The 18,466-nt window shown below is 42.5% G+C and overlaps 1 protein-coding gene across 1 annotated transcript in view; it reads left to right on the top strand.

Annotated features, from left to right (window-relative positions):
- The first annotated feature begins 816 nt into the window (after positions 1-816).
- Positions 817-18,466, top strand: part of TSNAX (translin-associated factor X) — an 86,480-nt gene continuing 68,830 nt past the window's right edge. The window contains exons 1-3 of the mRNA XM_006874167.1: positions 817-875; positions 1,482-1,586; positions 10,840-10,954. Coding sequence (XP_006874229.1) covers positions 860-875; positions 1,482-1,586; positions 10,840-10,954 — 236 coding nt within the window. The 5' untranslated portion in view covers positions 817-859. The remainder of the gene's footprint in view (positions 876-1,481; positions 1,587-10,839; positions 10,955-18,466) is intronic.

Consider the following 18,466-nt stretch of genomic DNA (forward strand, 5'->3'; position numbering starts at 1 on the left):
ATTAAAAAGGGGGTACGTTACCAAGTCTCAGAGAAAGAAAGGTAGAGGCGGGAGAATTGTGAAGAACAGAGAGGGCGGGTTTTGCCTTTAGTAGAGCGAATAATTTAGCTATGATTTGTACATTTACATATTTCAAAGCTCCTGTAGCCACCATCAGAAATGGAGAGCTAAAAAACAAAACAAACCAAAACTAAAATACTTAGGCCTGTAAGATTCCATGATCCCAAGAAAACCTCTTCACCGGGTTAGAGGACCTGCAAAGGAGCCTCGCTTCAAGATCATCAATATCATTTTGGCGCGAACTACAACCCCCACTAAGCACCGCACGGGAAGCGGGGTCCACGCCGAAAAAAAGTTGAGGCGTTCCATTTCTTTCTTGAGATAAAAAAACAACAACGCATACTTTTCTCACTACTTTCATGCCATCACAGAAATTTCACTTTCAGCAGACCACATTTCATAATTGTCAATAGAGTGTACTGTCAAGTGTGTAGCTAGCGTTCTTCTGCCTTCAGGCACAGCCGCGGGAAGGCGAGGCGGCACAAGGTTCGAAGACTTTAGTGCGCGCGAGTTGGGGGATGAGTGAAAATGCACCAGAGCCAGAGCGCAGGCCGGGGCGGGGCGGGGCGGGGCGGGGCTAGGCGAGGCGCGGGCCGGAAGTGCGTATGAAAGGCGACCGGAAGGACCTGAGTGGCAGCTGCGCTCGTTCCGGGATAGTGTTCCGACATTGGCCTGCTGTGGGCAGTGGTTGCAGTGCTTACTACTTGGGGCTCGGTCGCTGCTTTAGACCGGCACCTTCTGTCCCTGGCCTGCCCCGAGGCTTTTAGTCTCCGCCCATTTCACCGTAGGTCGGGAAGACATGAGCAACAAAGAAGGTGATGTCCTTAGCAGCCGTTCGGCGTTCTTTACTCAGTGGCAGGCTTTCCAGCCTCTTTTTCGGATTTTCAGCTTTTCTTAAGGGATGTCCCACTAACCTTCAGGCTAGAGGTGGCCCAGGTGCTTTCCTCGGCCAGATTGGTTTTATTTACAACCCTTATTTTCTTAAATCATCGAGCTGTGATTTTAACCATGTTGGGTGATTGCTGTATCTTGGGCACTGGGAAGTCGGTGGGGTGAGGTTAAAGGTTTGGGGGAAAAGGAAACGAAAACCACGACCATCAAGGAGATGCCAACTCGTAGCGAGAGTAGAATTGCCCATTCGGGTTTCCAGGGCTGTAGGTTTTTAGGAGAGCGGGTAATATCGTTTCCAGGGTTGGTGGATTTGAACCCTGATCCTTCGGTCACTGCGTCGCTTAGCCCACGGCGCCACCAGAGCTCCTTGGGGTGAAATGGAAGCGCTGATTTTTGGATCAAAATTTTTAAGTTGGGGGGTCCAGGGAGTGTCTTGTTATAAAGGAAGGAAGGGGTTTGCCTGTAGTTTGTCAGCTCTGGGTTATGAAGGAACCCTTACTTTCTAACTCTTTTCTTCTTCCATGCATAAGGACCAGGAGGGTTCAGGAAAAGGAAGCACGACACTTTCCCTCATAACCCGAGAAGAGAAGGGAAGGATGTTCATTCCTCTTCACCTGTGATGCTGGCCTTTAAATGTGAGTTCTCTGGAAGGGAAAGTGGCAAAGGGATGGGAATTAAGCTGTTGGAACAGGACTGCAGCAACCTCGTGGTGCAGCCGTGGGCATGCACCAAGTGGAGTGTGCTGTTTACTTAAACCTGTGCATTTTCTTGGTGGCTCTGTGATGCTGTTAAGTCTTCACTGAAAGTCTGGGTTTCAAACACCTTGACCTTATTTTTTTCCCACCACAGTTCCACAGGAACCATGGTAGTGTAGTAGATTACCAATGAGGCTGCTAATTCCAAGGTCGGTAGTCAAACATACCAGTCTCTCCTCGATAGAAAGATAAGGATTTCTGCTCACGGAAAGATTTAAAGTCTCAGAAACCCCCTACAGGGTGGTCCTGGATTGGAACCGGCTCAGTGTCACACACACACACACACACACACACACACACACACACACACACAGTTCCACAGGTAAACTTGACATTAGACTTGATGTGTTGTTGAGAACGGTTGTATAATCGTAACAGTTTCCTATCCTTTCTCCGTTAACGTTGTGTGTGCAGTATCGGGTTCTGACTCAGAGTGACCCTGTGTAGGGTTTCCAGGGGCAGGAGCACAAGGCAGAACAGCTAGTGGATTCCAACAGTCAGCCCTATGGGAACAACCCAGTGCATAAGCCTGTATGTCAGCATGGTGCCCTGCTTTCCCATATGGTGGTGGTGGTGATGTGCCGACCTCCAGTGACCCTGCATAGGGTTTCCAAGGCTATATGTCTTTACAGGAGCAGACAGCTGGTAGTCTAGAGCTGCTGACCCTGAGATTAGCAGCCTGACTGTAACCACTACGCTCCCAGAGCGCTATATGTTACCATATAACTGTATATATTTAAGAAATATGTATGAAAGGTATTCAAAAAGTTTGTAGAAGAATTCTATAACCATTTTTTATATTAAAAATCTAGAAGGAGCTCTGGTAGCGTAGTGGTTACGAATCGGGCTGCGAACCGCAAGGTCAGTAGTTCGAAACTACCAGCTGTTCCGCGGGAGAAAGATGAGGCTTTCTGCTCCCGTAAAGATTTACAGCCTCGGAAACCTTGTACAGGGTCGCTATGGGTCGGAATCAACTTGACGGCACTTAACAACAACAAATTTATTTTTAAACTTACTGTGAGTTGAGTGAAGGTTTATACATTTGTTTTACCTTCAGCATTGACTACTTGCTTCATTCCCATGATTGCAGTCCTCTCTATGTGTCAGCGTACTTGACTCCGGCACTCCTCCCTGTGCCTTTCCTTGCCTTCATCTTTCTTCTGCCAGCCTTCCTCTTGTTGTATATTGCCCATCCTGTCACCTGTGTTAATATGTGTCCACCCTCTAGCCCAAGGATGGGGAATATCCGGCCCACATAAGGGCCTCGAAATCATGTGATCTGGCTGTGTCAAGGCAACCACAGTTCCAGCCATGACAGTTTTGTTAAGTGCCGTGGAGTTGTTTTGGACTCACAGTAACCTTGTATAGGGTTTCCAAGGAGCAGCTGGTGGGTTTGAACTGCCAACCTTGTGGTTCCCAGTCCATTGCTGATCCTACAGCTCCACAACAGAAGTCCTAACCATCACGGTGTTAAGTATATTGAGTCAGTTCTGACTCATGGTGGTCCTGTGTACTATGTAAGATTTCCAAGGAGTGAATGGTGAATTTATATTGCTGACTTTGCAGTTCAAACCAACCTTTCAATCCAGCACATTATCCCACAGTGCCACACCAGGACTCACATCACGTTGTTAGGTGTCATTGAGTTGGTTCTGACCCAGACATGCTTGAACCGCCAACCTTCCAGTTCAAACAGACTTTTCAGTCCAACGCGTTAACCTACAGTGCCACACCAGGACTCCTTTTCATCACATGTTGTTAAGTGCTGTCCAGCTGGTTCTGACCCATAGCACCCCTGTGTAGTGTTTTAGGAGTGGCTGGTGACCTTGAACTGCTGACCTTGTGGTTCATACCAACTTTTTGCAGTCCAGTGCATTAACCCACAGCACCACACCAGAACTCCCTTCACATTTTATTTTTGTTGTTGTATGCTTTTGAGTCGGTTCCCCATCACGTTGTTGTTAAAGTGCTGTCGAGTCATTTCTGACCCATAGCGACCCCGTATAGGCTTTACCGACTTGCAGCTGGTGAATTTGAACCGCCAACCTTGCAGTTCAAACGGCTTTGCAGTCTGGCGTATTAACCCACAGCACCACACCAGGACCCCATCACATTAGGGTGAGTTAATAAAATGTTTGACCAAATACAGCAGGCTGATTTTTCAAAAGTTGATAATTTTGTATGGCCTGTGAATGTTAATAAATTTTGGCAGGAAAAAGATTTTTCACTCTTCTCTAAACCATGAACAATTTTAGTTAAGAAAACATTTTTAAACTTTTACAACACTGGTCTCAAAGAATGTTTATGTTTTTGTATAACATCTTCCCGGCTCATTAGTGTTATGAGGTATTTCACAGATTCATCATTATTCTTCAGTGTTGTAGAGTATTCTGTTGTGTGTATGTATCAGAGTTGGTTTAGCCATCATTTAGCCATAAATGACGGGCATTTAGGTGGTCTCCATCTTTTTAATACGTCTCTTGTAGACGGCACATTGAAGGAGCCTGCTGTCTCATCCATTCTGCTCTCTCCCATGTCTTGGCTAGTGCCTTTAATCCATTAACATTCAATGTGATTATTGATAGGTAGGAATTGCTTGCTGTCATTTTACTGTGCATTTTTTGTTTTGTTTTTTTGCATGTGTAGTGTTGGTTTCTTTATTCCACATACTTTTCTGTTGTGAGTTTGTGGTTTTCTTTTCATTTTCTTCATTTTTGTTGTGTTAATATTTACTAAATCTTTTTTTTTTCTCTCTTTTTTATTTTGATGTGCAGGTGTATTAATTTTCTTTGAGGTTACCCTGTCATTGATTAATTTTTCCCTAGTTCAAACAGTCTGTTGTATCTTGAAATTGACTTCACTTCCTAGCCATTTAGAAGTTCTGTATCGCCACTATTAGTTTCTTGCTTTGTAGTTGACTTCATATATATTGGTATCTCTGGTTCTCTATTCTCAGTCTTACAGGTTTGCTTGACTTTAAGTAATTCTATTTCGTTCTGTTGTGCATAAGGTCACTATGGGTCAGTACCGACTCGATGACACTTAACAACAATAAAAGTATCTGGATTGGAGTCCTAGTGTAATGTTGTAGGCTAATGCACTGGACTGCAAAGTCTTTTGAACCACAAGGTTGGTGGTTCAAGCTCACCAGCCGCTCCTTGGAAACACTGTAGTGGGTCGCTCTGGGTCGGAAACGATTCGACAGCAGTTAGCAACAACAATATCTGGATTGAGTTCTGGGTGATGTCATGTATGGTGATCTCAGGTTGTTGTCTGCTGTTGTTGGTTCTCAATGCAAAGAACACCCTTTAGCATTTTTTGTGAAGTTGGTCCTGTCATTACAAATTCCTTTAATTTCTGTTTTCCAGGAAAGGTCCTAATTTTACTATTGTATTTGAGGGACAGTTTTGCTGGGTATGTGATTTCTGCTTGGCTTCCCCCCACCCCCGGAGTTTTATATGTGCCATCCCATTACCTTCTTTTCTGCATGGTTTCTGCTGTGAAATCAGAGTTTAAGTTCTCCTTTGTAGGTAACTTTTCCTATTTCCTGAGCTGTTCTCAGGATTCTTTACTTGTCCTTGGTTATGGTGTATCTTGGTGATTTCCTTTTGGGATATATCCTGGTTGGGATTTATTCAGCTTTTTGTATGCTAATCCTCCCATATTTAATGATGCTAAAGAAGATTTCCTCTAACAAATCTTTGACAATTTTTTCTGTCCTTTTTGCTGTCAATTCCTGTTCTAAAATTCAGACCTCCTGTCAGTTATTCCTCTTCATGGTGTCCCACATAACTCTTAGGCTTGCTTCAGATTTTTTCAGTGTTTTTTTCTGATCTTGTAGTATACTGGTTTTTTTTCAAGCTCCATTGATTTAAATATGCTTCTTTGCCCTTTGATTGTATTGAACATTTCTGAAGTCTTAGTATTAATATTCTGTATTTCTGATTTCAGGTTTTGTATTGTTTCAAAATTCACACTTACTTTGACTGTCTGTTCTTGTGTTTTCCAGAATTCTTCCAAAGTTTTTTCTGTGTTCTCCTTGTTTTCCTCCATTTTTCTGTCAATCCTAATAAGGTAGCTAAATATCAGTCTTTTGAATTCTTTTTCAGTTAGTTCTATTACCTTTTCTTCTTCTGTCTATAATCTTTTCATTCTAGTTTCAGCCTCCTTGTGTTTGTTCTGTCTTAACTGGACTTTCATGATGTGAAGCTCTGGGGTAATGCACTGGACCCTGAGGACGGCAGTTCGAACCCACCAGCTGCTCCTCGGAAACCCTATACAGGGTCACTATGAGTTAGAACTGACTTACAGCGACCCTGTTTAGGGTTTTCAAGAAGCAACTGGTGAGTTTGAACCTTGTGGTTTCAGCCGACCTTGCAGTCTAGTGCTTTATCCCACAGTGCCAGACCAGGACTCCTGTAACACTCTGCATAGTTAAAACACATATTTTCACAGGCTTCTCCTCCCCTACTCCCCTAGTGGCTTAGTCTAGTTGCTCCCCATTTAAAAACAAGACAAAAAAATTAAATCTTCCTTAATGTTCCACTCTATCCATTTTTAAAAAAAACTCAAAGCAACTGTGTTAACAACTCATGTGGAGTTGTTTAAGGGCTGAGCATTCTAAAGTAAATCCTAGACTTTTCTTTCAAGGTGACTTTGTTGTTGTTTTAAAGCACCGTCAAGTCGGTTCTAACTCATAGTGACCCTATGTAGAGTTTCTGAGGAGCAGCTGGTAAGCTTGAACCGCCGACCTTGCAGGTGGCTCAAGCTTTTCAGTTAGCAGCTGTGTGTGTTTACTGTTTGTACCCTCCTGGGACTCCCCTCCACCCACTGCCTTTTACCTTATGGTTTCTGTGGTTCAGGAATCTGGGAGGGCCTTAGCTGGTTCTGATCTGTAACCGTCTGAAGATTTGTTTGGGGTTGGAGAATCCATAGCCATTGGAAAATTAGGCCTTCTGCCAGCACCCAACTTTTGTTTCTTGCCATGTGGACCACCTCCAAAGGGCTGCTTGAATGTCTTCCTCTTGGCATCTGACTTCCCTCAAAGTGAGTGGATACAGAGAGAGGAAGTGGAAACCACATTCCCTTGATATCTGAATTTCAGACATACATTGTCACGTTAGCCACATTGTACTTGTTAGAGGTGAGTCACTAAGTATAGCCTATTGAACACTGTCAGGGCCAAGAATGCTGTAGAGCTTAATAGATGTTCCAGAAGGGGCTGACTTGGTGAATGACACTCCCTCTAGAAATATAAATCATGTAATACAATTATGGGGGACACTTATCTACCAAGTGATAAAACCTAGTTAAGACATACCTGTATTTTTCAGCAAGTAATTTTGTGTTTCGTAGCAGAATCTTCCATTTCCAAGTATTACAAACATATGAGATGATTTTAATTTGTTGTTAAGTGTCATTGAGTCAGCTGTGTGAGGTTTCCAAGGAGTAGCTGGCACGTTTGAACTACCAGTCTTGTGGTTAACAGTCAAGTGCTTATCCTACAACACCTATTGTGCATAGCAACAATATGTTTAAATGAAAACTGTTTCTGCTTTTTTAGCAGTTTGTGTTTTAAGTAAGTTAAAGTATTTCTTTTTTACTTTTCTTCTTGTTCACTTTACCAAATTTCTTTGTAAAAGTTCAACGTAAATAAAATCTTTACTAAGGTCGGTAGTTCAAACCCACCAGTCGCTGCTTGGAAACCCAAGACAGGGTTGCTAGGAGTTGAAACTGACTTGACGGCACACAGTGACAACAGTGTGCTAGGAGATTTCAGAAAGGAGAAAAGATTTCTCTGGAAGGTTTTTAGTGAGAAACATTAGCTTGTAGAGAAACATTGATGAGATAGTGTGGTTATCACACCAGAGTATTTTGAGTGGTGCTTTTAGGGTCTTTTATGTGCTGTAGCTGCATGCCATCAGTTCGGTTCTGATCCCTAGCAACCCTGTGTAGGGTTTCTGAAGCTGTAAATCTTACAGAAGCAAAAAGCCTCATCATTCACCCAAGGGCTGGGTGGCTGCTTTCCTTGCTGTTAGCAGCTCAATGCATAACCAGGACTCCTTTTTCAGTGATCTACAGAGTCTTGTTAATGGCGCTGTAGGATAAACACTGCACTGCTAACTGTAAGGTCTGTGGTTCAAACTCACCACCGGCTTCTTGGGAACCCTATACAGGATTGCTGTGAGTCCGAAACGACTCGATGGCAGTTCACAACTGCAACAGTCATTTCTCTGGAAAGGCTTAGTGCAAGGCTGGTCCCTAGAGCTGGAAGATAACGACATAGCAAGTATCTGACTTTGTTTAACATTGAAAACCATAGAAAAGTTCTCTGTACTATTTTTCCAACTTAAAAAAATATGGAGTGCCGTACCACTTCATAACCCTGATACCCACCACTGCTCCTCCCCTCAGTATAATCCTCCACTTCTCAGGGCTCCACAGTTTGCTGCCATGCCTCTCAGAACTCACGGGCTGTCAAGGAAATGGTCCATGTGGTTGTGGAGCTTGGCAAGTCCTAAATGTGCAGTTGAGGCTTCAATCTGGAGGTTTCTCACTCACGAGGCTGTGGAAGCTGGGAAGTCAGGTTCAGGCCACTGGCTCAAGGCCCCAGAACCAGAGGTCGGATGGAGACAAATTTGGTTAGTCGAGCAGAGGCGTGCCCGGCCCACTGACATCACCATGATGGCTCGCATAATTTATACCAATTAGGACGGCAAACTTGACCGGTACCCTTGTTACATTCCCAAGTTCTTACAATCACAATTAACTGTTACCAGTTATGTACAGTTCACAGCTGAACTATATAATTCTGTCAACATCTTCTCTTTACCCAGACCCATCAGGAAAAAGTTGTTTGGTGGCAGTACAAGGAGATGGCTAGAAGAGACGTAGTAGATAATTCATAGCACCTAGACTACTTTGTCCTTGAAGGTGTTGAGTTCAGAGATGAATCAGATGAATAGTATTGTTGAGTCATATCGAAAACTTTCTGTTTTTAGCTTTTTACTTTGAAACAACCTCAATCATATTTGTTTAAGTTGGAAAAATAGTACAGAGCACTTTTCTATGGTTTTCAGTGTTAAACATACTGCCACTTTTCCTTTATCATGTTCTGTAAATTTATTTGTACACATACACATTTTTTCTAAACCATTTGGGAAGAAGTTTCAGCTTTCCCCTTTAATAGTTCAGAAATATTCCGAGGAATAAGGATGCTTACTAATTTTAGAAAATTTGACATTGATACAGTACTTTCTTTCCTAGTGCGTAGTTTGTCATTTGTCCCAATAATGTTCTTTGTAGAATTTTTCTTTCCAGTTATGTATCCAGTCCAAAATCACATTGCATTTAGTTGTCGTATCTCTTGAGTATCCTTTAATATGGAGTAATGTCTCAGACTTTCTTGGTCTTTCCTGACAAGACCGTCATTTCATCAAATATTCCTTAGCTTGGACATAATGAATATTTTTACATGATTAAATTCAGGTATGCATCCTGCTTGGAATACTCTATATAAACGATGGTGTGTCCTTTAAGATTTTATAACTCCTCATAAGGAGTTTGGAATTTGTTAAAGGTAATATAGAGCCATTAGAATCTTGAAATCTAACATACATTCTAGTAGCTGTAGGGAGGAAGGACTTAAGTGGAAGCAGAGAAATGAGGCAAGAGGTTCTCCTATGTACAGATTTAGATTTCAAGGGTAGCAATGAAGGTAATTAAACATACAATAGTGCTTCACAGTTCATTTGTATTAGTACTTTGTATGGAGAATTTATATTAATTCAACAGCATCAGCAGGCATTTCTATTTTAGTGGCAGGGCTTAATGGTCCATGGATTTATAAACAACTTTAATTACCAGGAGATTGTACATCATCGTAGGACCAGCTTTATCTCCAACTATAGTACATGCTGTGAACCAGTTATGTGGCCTGTTACTTCAGCAAACATTTAGGCATTCAAGAAATATTTTCTGAACTTCTACTGCTGCAATTATGAAAAAGCTTTATCCTGTAATTAAATAGGAAAAAAGAGGAATGAAATGAGCAAAAACTTTCCTGTGGTTTTGTTCCCTTCTGCTATTGGGGGACCTTTGTCTCCTTACTCAAGCTTCTATATTGAAGGTTGTTTTATATGTAGAAGTGCTGAATCACCAAAGGTGTTATTTCTGAGTCAGCTTTTATTTCCTGAGGAAATTTCTCCGAGTTTAAATTTTCCTGTTTCTAGATTTCTTACATCCTGACTTTTGACTTAGTTTTCTGTTGACTTTTTCCTAGTGTAACCACTGGTTGTTAAGTGCCATTGAGTTGATTCCGACTGATAGCGACCCTGTATAGGGTTCCCAGGGAGTGACTGGTGGGTTTGATCAATCCAGTGCTTATCCTAAAGCCTAAACACTTAGGAAAGTTTTCTTGTTTTATACTGATCATTTTCAAATGAACTTTGCCACAGTCTTCTGTCAGTTGCAGAACTACTTAATGATTTAGTCCTCAGTTATATAGCAAATCAAACTGACATTGTGAATTTTATTTTTATCCTTTTATTAATCTTTAAAAATAATTTATTTAGCATTTCCCATGTATACTCTGGTTATGTATACAGTGTTACTCATGTTGAAATAAAGTACATTTTAGATTATGTGCAATCTAAAATAGATTAATTAGATTGCTACTTAATATTTTTTAATTGTAGCATTCATATTTCTTAACTTTAAAAAAATTGAACTGAAATTCATGCATTGCAGTTATTCATTTCAAGAACTTTATTGTATATTTCTCTAATGCTGCTTCAGTTGACTTCACAGTTTTTAAAAATCTCAGGAATTTGCGTGTTTCAGTGCAGTATTGGCATTTGCAGAAAAAGATTAGTAGATATTTCCTTTAGAACTTGGTACCATTATAAAGTAGTTGTAGCAATATTAAATGAACCTTGAAGGCTATAGAATGTGTGATAGTTGAGAGCGCTGTAGAGGACAGCTGGTAGAGATTGTTTGGGTGTATCCTTGTGAGCACACTGTGGTTCTGTTACACACGGAAGAATCAGTGCAGATTCCCTTGTCCTCCTTCACAGTATCCTAGGCAGTCTTCTGTTTGGTTTGTGGCCTTACTGTCATTATTATGTGTTCTCAGCATTTCAGCAGGAACTTGATGCAAGGCATGACAAATATGAAAGATTGGTGAAACTTAGTCGGGATATAACTGTTGAAAGCAAAAGGACGATTTTCCTTCTCCATAGGATTACAAGGTGAGTAATTTTTAAATTTGTTGTAGGTTGATACAGTTTATAGTTTATATTTTATGCTTTGTATCTTAAAAGTGGAGTCCTAGTATGGTGCTGTAGGATAAGCACTGGACCACAAGGTCAATTTGAACCAAAAGATCAGTGATTCAAAAGTACCAGTAGCTCCCTGGGAACCCTGTCCAGGGTCACTATGAGTCACAACCGACTTGACACTTAACAACAACAACACCCTAAAATCTCTTCTGTCAGCTTGTACTGTGTTGGCTGGTGTGTTGCTGTGATGCGGGAAGGTATGTCACCAGTATTTTAAATCCCAGCAGGGTCATCCATGGTGGACAGGTTTCAGCTGAGCTTCAGTACTAAGACAAACTAGAAAGAAGGAAAGGCTGGCTACTTCTGAATGTGTAGCCTCTGAAATCCTTATGGTTAGCAGTAGAATGTTGTCAGATGTAATGCTGGAAGATGAAAGCATTAGGAATACTGTCAGATGCAGTGCCAGAAGATGAGCCACCCAGGTTGGAAGACACTAAAAGTAACACTGGGAAAGAGTTGCCTCCTCAGAGTGGAGTGGAACATAATGACATGGAGTAAAGCTATTGTGACCTTCATTTGCTGATGGGGCACAATCAAGATGAGAAACAGCTGCACACACCCAGTAATAGTTAGAGCATGGACTGCACGGTGTGAATCTGGGAAATTTGGAAGCTGTCTAAAATGAAACACATAAAGATCGACATTCTAGCTATTGGTAAGCTGAGATGGGCTGGTAATGACCATTTTGAATCAGATAATCATATGCTTACTATGCTGGGAACCACAAATTGAAGAGAAACGGCTTCGTGTTCATCATCAAAAAACATTTCAAGATCTATGTTGAAGTACAATGCTGTCTGTGATAAGATAATATTTATATGCTTACAAGGAGTCCTGGTATAACACTGTAGGCTAAGCCCTGGAACACAAGTTTGAAATGGACCACAAGGTGGCGGTTCAAACCCGTGAGCCCCTCCTCAGAAACCCTATTCCGGTTTGCTATGAGTTGAAATTTAACAGCACAGGGAAGACCAGTTAATACTATTACTCACATTTACACACCTCCCACTAAACCCAGTGATAATGAAATCGAAGAATTCTACCAACTTCTTCAGTCTGAAATTGATGAAACATGCCATCAAAATATATTAGTAATTACTGGTGATTGGAATACAAAGGTTGGAAACAAAGAGGAAGAATCACTAGTTGGAAAATATGGCCTTGGTGATAGAAATGATGCTGGAGATCACATGATAGAAACTTATTCAATATTTTTCTCATATTGTTAAAGTGCCTTTGATTTGGTTCCAACTCATAGCAACCTGTATAGGATTTCCAAGGGGCAGCTGGTGGGTTTGAACTGCCAACCCTGTGGTTCACAGTCCAGTGTTGATCCTAACATGCCATACCAGGAAAGAACTAAAGAAAAAATTACAAACCTCAACTTGCAATTTGAAGGATTCTATTTTCCCCATGTTATTGTTTAGTGCTGTTGAGTCGATTCCGACCCTGTATAGGGTTTCCGAGGAACAGCTGGTAAGCTTGAACCCCCGACCTTGCAATTCAAATGGCTTTGCAGTGTGGTGCATTAACACACAGCGCCACACCGGTGCGTTCAATATTGCAAATTGAGGCTTGAATTTTTTTATTCAGTCCTTTCAGCTTGAGTAATGCTGAGTGTGTTCTTGCCTTGTGGCTTTCTAACTCTAGGTCTTTGTACGTTTCATGGTAATACTTTGTCTTCTCAAGCTGTCCTTTGAAATTTTCTTTTCAACTCTTACACTTCCCCACTTCTTCCAGTTACTTTATTTTTGCTTTTTATTTTACTTTTATTGTGAATTGAGTGAAGGTTTACAGACAAGATCATCAATTTTAAATTCAACAAACAATGCACTTTGTTTTAGCTCAATGATTGCCGTCCCCTCCATAGAACACCAGTTACCCTGCTTCCTCTCTGTGGTTGCTATGTCCATTCCACCCACTTTCCATTACTTCTCGCCATTGTCCTTGGGCACATGGTGCCCTTTGATTTTGAAAGAGTGACCTTTCCATCATTCATAATGAGCATACTTTATGGGTGTTGCTGTTCTGCCTGTATACCTATCTGCTGCTTGGCTGAAAGGGTGAGCTCCTTTCCAGACCTGAAAGTGGTTGAGGACCATACTCTCAGATTCCTCCAGTCTCTTTCTGACCAGTCAGTCCAGTCTTTTCTTCTTTCTTTTTGACTAATTGTGAGTTTCGTCTTACTCATTATGCCACTCTAACCAGGATCTTCTAGTGTGCTCCTCTTTAGAACAGTTGGTCGTGGTAGCTGGGCACCGTCTAGTCTTTCTGGTTTGAGAGTCATGGAGACTGATGTTCACATGTTCCATTAGTCTTTTGGACTAGTTGAGTCCAAGCCTCTTCAATTCTTATCACACTTCTTTCTTCCACATGTGGAGAGACCAATAGCTGCATCTCAGATGGCTGCTCATGAGCTTTTAATATCCCAGACGTTACTCACCAAACTAGGATGTAGAACATTGTCTTCGTGGACTGTGTTGTGCCAGTTGACCATGGTGTCCTCTGAGACTCTGGTCCTGAGCCTCTGGGCTCAGCTACTCATTGTCTAAAGATGTTTAATAATATCGAAGAAGTTTTCATCATTTTGTCTGGTGTGTGCACCACCATATTCACAGTGGTGTTTACAGGAAAGGTATATAATACTCATATACCTTTCACGCTCTTGTGCCTCTGTGAGACACACAACTGTATGTGTAGACACACAAACACACACACACGTATATATACAGAGAGCTTTGGTAGTGGACTGGTTACAAATCAGGCTGCTAACCTGAAGATTAACTGTTTGAAACTACCAGTCATCCTGCAGAAGAAAGATGAGGCTTTCTGCTCCTGTAAAGATTTACAGCCTCAGAAACCCTACGCAGGGTCCATATGAGTCAGAACTAATTCCTGTGTGTGTGTATGTGTATGTGTATGTGTGTATATATATATATATATATTGTTATTGTTAAGTGCCGTCGAGTCATTTCCGACCCATAGCGACCCTGTACAGGGTTTCCGAGGATGTAAATCTTTACGGGAGTAGAAACCCTCATCTTTCTCCCGTGGAGTGGCTGGTAGTTTCTAACCGCTGACCTTAAGGTTCGCAGCCCAATTCGTAACCACTACGCTACCAGAGCTCCTATACACACACACACACACACACACACACATACATGCACACACAGATATATACATTCTACTCTTCCCATAATCATTCAGCATGTCTTTCTGTCCATGTGTCTACCCGTGAAGTATGGTGGTTTCAAGGTGGTATATGTAAGACTACTTACCTGTATCCCCTTAAGCCCTTGTATACCTCCCTGTGTCTTCATCATACTTCTGCCACCCTCCCTTTCTTGTATGTTGCCCTCCCCTTCACCCAAATTAACATCTTTCTAACCCATTAGCGAAGGAGCTCTGATAGCGTAGTGGTTACGAATTGGGCTGCTAATCTCATGGTCAGCAGTTCGAAACTACCAGCTGTTCCGTAGGAGAAAGATGAGGCTTTGTGCTCCTGTAAAGATACACAGTCTTGGAAACCCTATATAGGGTCGCTATGAGTCGGAACCGACTCCACGGCACATAACAATAACAACCACCCCATTAGCGGAGCCCTGGTGTGGCACTGTGGGTTAATGTGCTAGATTGCAAGGTCGGTTTGAACTGCACCAACTGCTCCTTGGAAAGCCTATATACATAGGGTCACTCTGAGTTAGAACCAACTCGATGGCACTTAACAAGAACAGCAGCAACCCTGTAATCAGAGTCCTGATGTGGGTGGCGCTGTAGGGTAAGCAGTCTACTACAAGGTCGGTTTGAACTTCACGGTCAACTGGTCAGACTCACCAGTTGCTTCTTGGAAACCCTATGCAGGGTCGCTATGGGTCAGAACCAAGTTGACAACACTTAACAACAACACCCTAAAATCACTGAACTACTCTCCCTTTCCTCCCATCCCTGGCAGCCATCAAAGAATGTTTCTTTTTTGTGTTTCAAAGCCAAATATTTGTGGGATATTAAAATACATATGTCAGGACTTCCACCAAGATGGCGGCCTAGGCAGACTCATTGCCTGGACCTTATACAACGGAGATATGAGAGACAAAATGAATCACACAGGTAAATTCTGGCACTCTCAACTTGAGAAGATTAGAGAGATGGATGCAATGCTTGCTGAGAGGAGAAGCCCGGCAGGGATGGTGAGAGAGGGAGACTGTGACTGGTGAGCAGCTAGCCAGACGCAGCTCCACCACCTTCTGAGCAGCTTTGGTAGCTGAGGGAGGCCCGGCAGAGCAGATTCATGCGGGTGATAGAAACAGTGCCATCTCTTGTTTCCCACACCCACTTTGTGACCAGAAGTGTGACCACTTCCCACCCTCCCTCACCCCCACCTGCGTCCCCTGTGCAGGCCCTGCTCTTCAGGAGCTCAGAGGCTGGTGGTTTGAAGCTATGCTAGTGTGAGGTAGGGGCCTGCTGTGGTGTGCCACTTTGGTGCCTGGATTCAGGTAGGCTCGGCTCCAGACCTACAAAACCTACAGAGTCACCAGACCAGCATTGAACCAGTCACCCCACCCCCAGCTTCCCTGTGGTCCTAATAGATACTGAAATTAGCTCCATCAAGGACCCCCATGAACTACTTGTGGATTGAGTGCCCTGAACATAGATAACACTGAGGCCAATAGGAACTCCATTAGGGCCTAGAACTCTGCTGTCACCTCCTTTCCAGCATCACCACAAAAACCCAGATAAATGGCAATAATTCATACCTATTGATAATTACACTGACTGTAAGTGAATTAAATGTACCAGTCAGGTGACATGAAAAGGAGCATGGATAAGAAAACAGAATCCTTCAACATGTCTGCAAGACACATATCCAAAAGGTGGAGGTTGCCTAAATGCCCATCAATACAAGAATGGCTAAGCAAACTTGGGTATGTGCACCCAGTGGAATACTGCAAGACATTGGGGAATGGAGATGAGTCTGGAGCACCTCGAGGTTCAACCTGGAGGACATTTGCTGGGTGTGGTTAGTCAGTCATAGGAGGATGGATGGTGTGTGAGACTAATGTGAAAAGTTAAAAAAAAAAATAAAAAAAAGGTTTTTGTGATAAAAGAAACAGTCTATGATGGTTATGGGGGAAGTGGAGAAGTGGAAATTATTATTCATGGGCTAGAGGACAGACACATGTTAACATGGGTGACAGGTTCGGAGCTATACAAGAGAGAGGTTACAGATGATAGATGAAGGTAGCAGGAGACACAGGGAAGAATGCTATCAAGTGAATAGAGGTGGTTGTTGAGTGCCATCTAGTTAGTTGGTTCTAACCTATAGCGCCCCTGTGTAGGATTTCCAAGGAGTGGCTGGTGAGCTTGAACTGCCGACCTTGTGGTTCAAATGACTCTGCAGCCCAGTGTACTAACTTACCACATCACATCAGGGCTTGGTGAATGCTGTTAACTGTTGGTACATGGGGGAGATTGCAAACATATAGTGAAGCAGTGTGTATGGTTTATTGAATGTAAAACCGGTGATCTGCTTTGTAAACCTTCACTCAATTCACAATAAAAAGTTGGGAAAAAAAATGATTGGACTGCTAACCACAAGGTCGGCGGTTCAAACCCACCAGATGCTCCTTGGAAACACAATGCAGCGTTGTTATGAGTCAGAACCGAGTTGGCAGCATTTAACAGTGGTGCTGTCCTAGGAGCCAGGTGACATTGTAGGACGGGCACTGGACTGCTAACTGCAAGGTCAGCACTTTAAATCCACCAGCCTCTCCACAGGAAAGTAAGCTGAGACTTTCTGCTGCAGTAACCATCTACATCCTAAGAGCGCCTGTACCTGGTGGCTGTGAGTCAGAACCGACTTCTGATGGCAGTGCGTTTGGGTAATACCCAAATATGTGTGAGGTGGAAATCTGTCTGAGATCGAAGACCCAGATACTGGGTTCTCCCCTAAGTAGAGTACAGCTAAAACAAGGTGACGACCTTGTCAAAAGTGGGGTCTGTAAGACCTGGAGTCTCTTGTGTCCTGGCCATCCCTGGTTCCACTGTAATTTGTTTTGTTTGTTTTTTTTCGTCTTAAAAAATGCCACTAGCTTTCTTCCACCTAACTAGTCTTCCACCTCAACTGCATTCCATGACCACTGCATATATGTTGTTAGTGCTGTCAAGTTGGTTCCGTCTATAGCGCCCTGTATAGGGTTTCCAAGGAGTGGCTGGCGAGCTTGAACTGCTGACCTTGCAGTACAAATCGACTGCAGTCCAGCATTAGCCCACAGCCTACACCAGGACTCTAATATGTACACATTTAACGTTAAAAATATATGTCTCATTCTTCCTCCCTTAACCATTCAGCTGTTGTCTCAACCCGTGTACCTACACCCAGAACACTGTTATTCAGGGTTGTGTATGTGTCACGATTTACCTTGACCCCCTTTAGCCCATGTGTACCTCTCTGTGTCTTCACCTGTCTACATCATTCTTCTGCCATCCTCCCTCCTGTCATATATCGCCCTCCCTGTCACTCATGCTAACATGTGTTTACCCTCTAGCCTGTGAATTGCTCTTCCTCTCCCACCTACTCCTGGTAATCATCAAAGAATGGTTCTTTTACTCTGGAAACCTCTTAAGCTTTACAATAATGTTGTCTCATACAATATTCATCCTTTTGTGATTGTCTCATTTCACTCAGCATAATGTCCTCCAAAGGAGCTCTGGTCACGTAGTGGTTACGAGTGGGGCTACTAACCTCATGGTCAGTGATTTGAAATTACAAGCAGTTTCACAGGAGAAAGAAGAGGCTTTCTGCTCCTGTAAAGACTTACAGCCTTGGAAACCCTATACAGGGTCACTATGGGTCGGAACTGATTTGACAGCACTTACCAACAACAATGTCCTCCAGGTTCATCCAAGTTATGAAGCGTTTCACAGATTCATCATTATTATTCAACTTTGCATAGTATTCCATTGTGTATGTACCAAAGTTTGTTACCCATTTTTCCATTGTTGGCCACTTAGACCGTCTCCATCTTTTTGTTATTGTGAATAGTGCTATGATAAACATTAGTGTGCATAGATCTACTCGTGTCCTGGCTTGTGTTTCTTGTGGATGTATACCAACTGGAGGGCTTGCTGAGTCATACGGTATTTCGATTTTCACTTTCTGAGGAAGCCCTGTAATCATTCCCCAGAGTGTTTAGAACCATTTTACAGTCCTACCAGCAATGTAGGGTCCCAATCTCTCCATACCCTCCCCAGCATTTGTTGTTTTCTGGTTTTTGAACTTAGCTGTTAGTGCTGGTGGGAGATGCTATCTCAATGTTTTTGTTTTTTTTTTTTCTTAAATGTTTTATTGTGAATTATGTGATAGTTTACATGGGAGAACATTAGTTTTACATTCATTCTATCGTATATTGTCTCATTGCCATG

Source organism: Chrysochloris asiatica, unplaced genomic scaffold (genome assembly GCF_000296735.1).
Source record: "Chrysochloris asiatica unplaced genomic scaffold, ChrAsi1.0 scaffold00265, whole genome shotgun sequence".
NCBI lineage: Eukaryota > Metazoa > Chordata > Mammalia > Afrosoricida > Chrysochloridae > Chrysochloris > Chrysochloris asiatica.